Source organism: Haemaphysalis longicornis, unplaced genomic scaffold (genome assembly GCF_048455015.1).
Source record: "Haemaphysalis longicornis isolate Haplotype H1 unplaced genomic scaffold, Haemaphysalis longicornis Haplotype H1 scaffold_15, whole genome shotgun sequence".
NCBI lineage: Eukaryota > Metazoa > Arthropoda > Arachnida > Ixodida > Ixodidae > Haemaphysalis > Haemaphysalis longicornis.
The window spans coordinates 15,925,165-15,932,284 of NW_027526257.1; the positions used below are offsets into that span (position 1 = coordinate 15,925,165).

General features: G+C 46.5%; 1 protein-coding gene across 3 annotated transcripts in view; it reads right to left on the reverse strand.

Moving 5' to 3' along the window:
- LOC144165811 (uncharacterized) overlaps positions 1–6,736 on the reverse strand; it is a 31,834-nt gene extending 25,098 nt beyond the window's left edge. For all 3 annotated transcript variants that reach the window (XR_013321523.1, XR_013321522.1, XM_077695593.1), the window contains exons 1-2: positions 6,387–6,736; positions 3,247–3,391 (exon numbers count right to left, since the gene is read on the reverse strand). Coding sequence is in view for 1 of the 3 variants with exons in the window: in XM_077695593.1 (XP_077551719.1) it covers positions 3,247–3,391; positions 6,387–6,710 (469 nt within the window). In the remaining 2 variants the exon portion in view is untranslated. The remainder of the gene's footprint in view (positions 1–3,246; positions 3,392–6,386) is intronic.
- Positions 6,737–7,120: the final 384 nt, after the last annotated feature.

The window sequence follows — 7,120 nt, forward strand, 5'->3', positions numbered from 1 at the left end:
GCCCACACACATTGTGTAACTCTCACGAACGTGTTCAACGCAGCTTCTAGGGTCCTCAGCGAGGATGTGAGAAATGTTTCCCCGTAGGCAGTGGAACATGCAAAAAAAACACATTATCTTGAAAGACAGGCAACCATGTTTTGTGGAGTGCACATTTAGCACTTCTGAAAGCTGGCGTTTTGCGCGGTGGGGGTAACCACAAGAAATTCTTCGATAAATTGGCAGACATAATTTCAATTTTGAGCTGAACTTTCCGAAATTTCAAAAAAGTGCTGCCATCTAGAGTCTGAATGGCAAAATACCATTTGTACACAAACAGGTCCCTCAGTTTCATTGCAAGATTCAAAAACTGCGCAAAGGAATAGCAAAGAGTGCAATTTACTGCTGTTCTAGCTGGGGGCAAGTTTTTTAAACAGCACCTCTTTTTGTCTCCCATGCAATTAAAAGCATGTTCCCGCACGGTTCACTGTTAAGGTTTGCAAGCATTCGCTTTGGCAGCATACTCAAGGCTGGAAGACATGAAAATTCCATGGTCAAATGTTCTGGAACCCATTCAAGAAAACTATTTTGGTTGAAGGTGTCTCAAGTAAGGCCTTTCATTTGAGAAAGAGAGCATATATCAATGCCCTTTTAATCTGGTTTTCTGAGAAAGACGGTTGAAATGCAAAGTTTTCTCCCACGCAAACTGAGTAAAAGTCAAAGCCCAAAATCCAGACTGCTTTACAATCGGACAGACATCAGCTTCATGATACAGGGACCCAGGTTTGATTCTGACCTCGGGAAGTGTTCTTTTTCGTGAGCCACTTGATGCGCCACTGTGAAAACTGATTGTGCAAGTTAGCTTTCCTGCAGCGTGTTTTGGACTTTGAAGACATTGGCTGCCGACCAGTGAAAGCTTCCACGCCTCAACCATATTTCACATCACCCACGATCCCCATCGTCAGAAATACCGTATACACCGGAATATAGGTCGAGTTTTTTTCCAAAAAAATTCACACAAAAGTCACCCCCCGTCTTGTATAGCGGTCATTGGCAGAATGTAAATCGTTGTCTGGCAACAATGTGCAAGCGTAGTCCGTCGCCAATCGCCATCGCCATTCGTGTCGGACTGCTCTCTCGCTCTATCAGGCCTTTATTTCATTTCGCTTTTCTCTAGTTTTTCGTCTTTTACTCGTCTATTACGTGTGCGTGCGTACATTTCTGTACGTCTCTGTTCCGAGATAAGTGGCGGCAGTCGACGCCAGTTTACCGCGGCGTTTAAGCTGACGGCGATTGAGTCACCGAGCAGAATGGGAATATGGCGGCGTAACGCCAGTTAGGCGTTTCAGAGAAAAGTGTGTGGTACTGGCCGAGCCAGAAAGCTAAGCTGTGCGCGTGCTACCCCCGAAACCGATCGTTCTGCGGACGTCAAGCGGTGCACCCAGAGTTGGAGAACAAAGTGGCGGACTTCGTCCGGGAACTTTGTCCGGGAACTTCGCTCACGATCGCTCCGGAGGCCATGCGCGGACCGGCTCCGCGAACTGTACAATGAGTGGATAGCCGGCGACAACAAAAAGACCTATACGGGCCGGTTGCGACCGTGTCAAGCTGGGTGTCCTTCTCTGGGCAGTTGCTGCCCGACGACATGGTTACACGAGCGTTCAGGAAGTGCTCCATCAGCAACGCGCCTGATGGCATGGAAGATGACAGTGCGAAGCAGTCATCCTCGGACGACTCTGAGAGCTCGGATGAGTGACTTCGGCAGGCATAGTGAGTGGCAGTGACGGACGGGCGTCGAAAATAAATATAGACATTGTGAGTGCGCTTCTGTGCCGAATTATTTTTTTTGTCAACATTTCCCACCTCAAAATAGGGGGTCGACCTATATACCGGGTCGACCTATAATCCGGTTTATATGGTAGTTGGCTTTCCTGCCGTGCGCTTTCGTCTGGACGGTCGCCATGAGAGAGGCATAGAAGGCTTCGCTTTAATACTCCAGGAAAATCGGTTGGCTGTGGAATAACCCTTCAGGGTCACTGACGTACATGTACGCCCTCACTTGTACGTTTAAAAAAGAGCGCCTTTTTGGATCATTTTTCTGGCTTCCTCACTTGTACGTTTAAAAAAGAGCGCCTTTTTGGATCATTTTTCTGGCTTGGTGTGTGCTGCCACACTGTGGAAATACAAGAAATTTTTTTTTGCGCTGATGGCTCTGCTTTTCTTTTTTTTATGGTTTACACGAGGCGTTCACCGGCTAAAGTTTACGCATCCGATCAAGCGCAAACGCGCAGTGGATGGTCTCGGTTTCGTCCTCCGGGTGCTTCCCCCTTCTTGCGCCCATGAAACGTTTTTGGAATACTTCTTGTGTTACCCATGATTAAAGCACGTGTATGAAACAACACAACTTTTTCGTGAGTTTATGGTCACCCTTAAAATTTTTTTTTAAATAAACTCGTCCACACAATTTAAACCAGCAATAAAAAATGGACTCTGGCGGGTCGCATTTGGCAAAAAAAATTCACCCTCAAAGGGTTAAAGGATCAACGTAAATATCAATGAAGGATCAATGAATAATCATTCGCCTAACATATTGCACCAATTCTTTTTCTTCATCCGAGCACTTATTTCACGGAACACATATTTGAGTCACGTCACACCCTCGCCTGCAACAGACCCCCTTCCTAAAAGAGGCGACTAAAGTATCCATGCATTACCATGACTGCTGCCAGTCTAAATGCGAGAGCACTTATAATGAAAACTTCATCAGGATGCAGACAATAGAAGCATTCACAGAATAATTATGCTTGTTGCAAGTAAGGCGACATACTCCCTGTGGAGGTCAGCTGGATAACATGGTGACAAGCTACAATCAGACTCTCTTCTACTGTAGTCTTCCATTTCTTTTGTGATCAAAGAGAATGACGTAACAGTCAAATTTCTCTATCTCCCGTGGCACGGTGGAAAGAAACAAAAGAAGAAAATACCACAAGACCACAGCACGCCGCTTGAGTGCATTGTCACTCTCCACAACTGAGGGCCTCTCTGCCACTTTGCTGTCTCAGAACATTTCATTGAAGAGGTCACTTGTGATCAATCATGAACTTTAGTAAGAACGCGATGTTGCCACATTTAACGTCCACAAAATCTCTGAAATGTGTCACCAATGCATACGAGCTGTCTTTCACACAAGCTAGAGGGCATGCGCTTCACAAGGGGCGGCTGGCTGTCCTGTTAATTGACCCGTGTGCGCGTACAGGCGGTACTCACCCACGCTTTTTCCTCTGAGAACGACCAGAGCTTGCACTCCTTTGTCGCGACCCACTGTCTGGCTGCTGGTTTGCGTGGCCACGTCAAAGCTCTGCTGCACCTCAATTTCCACATGTAGGTATTGGCCAATGTCTAGAGGGGTACCCTGCAAGTGTACAGCACAATTACGGCACCCTCGTACACATCATCACTAAGGTATCCCACACATTATGTTCACATTAAAGGGACCCTGCAACACTTGCCATCGACTACTAGTAATGTATTTTGGGATAAAGTCTATTGTCCCAGAAATCTCCTCCGGCAAGAATTATGAAAATCCGTTCACAATTAACGAAACTACGCGCGATGAGAAATCGCGCATTATCGTTCCCCCTCAACTCGACCGCGGACAACGCGACGAAAGCTGCGCGCTCTCTCCCGGAGAGGGGGGCGGCTCGCGGCGTTCTCTTCGGCGGCCTTCGATATATCACATGCCGGGTAGTTTTCTCCTTTTCTCCGAAACGCGGAGGGGCCTATTTCCGGTCTGGTGCCACAAAAAAGCAGGCATGGATGCCTGCTCGCAAGTGCGCGCTCGGGCTGGTAGGGCGTTTTTGAAGCAATAAACGTTTGTAGTCGAGTGGTACCGTTGAAAGGGAAGTATTGAGCTCATCATTCAAACTCCGCGCGCACTCAAAACACAAAAAAAAAACGGCAAAACTGTGCCTACAGGTTCAGGCATAGAAGAGGTTCGTACACAGCGATGACGCCGACGGAAATGGGAGAATCTAGCCGCGAAGTTGACCAGTGACAGCCGATCGGGCAGCCATGGCCTATGTGACGTCCCTTAGGCCATGCATAATGAGGACAACTGAAGAGAGAGCGGTTGGTTTTTCCGCGTCTTTCACATCGATTTGCGCGCTCACCGCTTCACGTGCACGTGTAATATTTGGCTCAGGTGTTCCTGGCAGTGTAATCAAAACGTCGCGCAGGTTTACTTGCACTGCTCAAAGAGTGTTGCAGGGTCCCTTTAAGTTCCCACCCCATCTTGCTCTCATTAGCAAAAAAAGATCTATCAAATCAGAAATTCAAAACTATGTTCAGGAAATGCTAGGTTCTGAAGGCAAACAAGTAGGGTGACACATTTAACAAAATGTTTTCAAATGCATACAGTGCTGCTTATATTATTTATAATGACGGCAAGGCTTGCCAATAAATTTTTCGATTTGCATTCACATTTTCAAGACTATTACATAGAACTGTTCCTGTTTCATTTCCATCACATTCAAATAGTGTGTTTTCTTATGCCCTTCCTACACTTTCCCTTTGGAGCATCTTTTACCTTTTTGTGCTTCCCATAATTCTCGTACTTCAATGTTGACTTGTGCAAAAGTCATACGTGGTGGTACACTACACAATTTATTCTTCGCACCTTTCATGGTCATTCTGTAACGAACTTTAAATTGCGTTTTTCAACTGCAACGTTATAAATATCGCTTTGTTTTTAACGAGCACTGACATGAAATTGCCATGTTTCGACACCTTTCCACCCTTCCGATTTCAGGAAGTTTGCTGCGAAACTAAAATTATTTCCACCAATTTGTTTACAAATTGCTTGTGCTTACCGGGCTACATAAAACGCTGGCTTTCATATAAGCTAGAGAACATATACGCGACAAAAATCGGTTGTCTGTCCCTTTAAGTGTTTTATAGTACACCTGGCCCCTCTGCTACAGCAAGCGATGCTCTATTCACAGAGAAATTTAACACTACAGGCCAAAATTTCCATACTCCCACTGTACCGGCTGTTTTGTGGCACCAGCAAAGATGAATGAGAGGCACGTGCCTAAAACAGCAAGTCAGTCTGCCAACTCCATGGAGTCTTCAAACGTTGCAAGCCAACATAATAACATATAGCATGCTGTAGCATGTTGGGTTATCTTCCTTGATTGTGCAGTGGTGCCAGTGTGAGCTGCGCAACTATTCTAGGGGCCTAGCTCGGCGAGTTTACACCTGGAGAAACCTCTGTGTGCCGTTCTTGCTAAACTTGATAGTAATCATTTCGTGAAACACTGAGACCCTAGGTACCACGTCACGTAGCAGCCGTGTCACTAAAGCCAGCCGGGCAGTGTAGTGTTGGAATCGCCTTCTCCTGTGACAGCCTGTTTTCTATAGTGTCAGCTGGTGGCATCCTGTATCAGTGCAGCAAAGTTACCTTCCGGGGTAACTTCGAATGTTCGCTTCAAATGCTTGCATGTTTGTTGAGATCTTCTCTTGTCTATTCCACGATTCTTACTGCTATACAAAGAACATGCACTAAATTTCAAGCACAAATAGCTCGTTTCGCAAACTTATAATCCGTTTTATCCACGCTTCATTTTGCCGGCCTCAGCCAAGGGCGCAAGCGAACCATACTGCATTATAATTGCAACGCGAGAAATTAGCCAGTGAGTTCCACACTCATTGGGTTTTCCTCCTCATATCACTTGAGTGAAGTGGGCATTAATTGCGCTACTAGTGTTATTCTAACGAGGAAGCTCTTCGAATGAACGAAATGTTTTTGGTTGTCTGCATGGCCTTGTAATAAATCGCGATGTTTAACATTATATTAGAACAAAGTTTCGCACCGCTTAGTCATTACTCTAAATACCAAACGCAATACTTCATTTGCACCCACGAGAGGTTTGTGCCAGCCACGCAAATAAAAGCGCTGCCTACGGCACTGCAATTGTGAAGAGAGTTAAACAATAGACGAAGTTTATCGGCGCGCATACACAACAGGGCGCATCAAGCTGAACCAATTGTGGTTTCTTCACGACTACTACTGCTCAACTCACGAATGTTCATTCACTTCATTTTTACACAAAGATACGCAAATATTGGTCGATTCCATAGACAAAGGCTAGTGGCGGTTCCGCCGAGACGAATACGTACAGGGTTTATTTCTGACAGACAGCTAACCCATTTCTGTTATAGAAATATTCGTACAAAATAACTGAAGCTCGCATACGGAGTACAAGCTGCTGCAGCAGATAAGTGACGCGATCAACAGAGCGCTGTTGCGAACACACTAAGCGAGAAGCGAGCACTTCATTGCAGATATGAGGTTGAAGGATTGTTTTCCAAGCATCGGTTCTGAGATATAGACCGGTGGTGATACGTACCGAGTGGCTCTCGCCTTCAGCGTGGGGTGCCTCGATGTCCGCGCTGGAGTCGAGGCACTCTAGATGCGCGGCCTGGCCAGGCAACAGCACAGACGGAACAGCGGTGTTCGCGAGCCTGCGGCGTTTGGGCGCGTACCCCAAAGCTCCGCTGACAGAGAGGTGCCAGTTGAAATCTCTGGGGTGGAAATGAAGCGAGCACAGCCGCACGTCCCCCGGCAGCTTCTCTGCTTCTCCGTTCGCAAGGCGAATGAAGCTCAGCCACTTTGCTCGCCGAGGTCCGTCGGTGGGAAGCGAGTGGAAGCTGATTTCGTCATAGGCGCCCATGACGCGAGCCTTTGGCGATTGGTCGCGACTAGGCGTGTTTCCGTCTCCAAAACGCCGCAACGCCAAAACTTCCGGTTACGTCACACAAAAAAAAACAAAAAACAAATACGCAGAAGCCGTCTATGCATTAAGTAGTAATAAGGATAATCATAAAAAGTAAAAATATTGCTGCGCGTGCAAGCATTTGCATCGAAACGTTTCACGCATTAACGAAAGTGGGGCGGATGCGCCACGAGCGCCTACTAGTGGTAGAATGCACCCGTAAAAAAAAAAAAAAAAAAAAAGAAGCAATGGCGTTTTCTGATGTGTGCAATTTGCCCACGAAGTTTGTGTAGGAACTGTTACGAATGTAGTGCATCATAAGGCTCTAAAGTCGTCTGCGCCGTGTGTGTCTTGCCAAGTCGTCATTT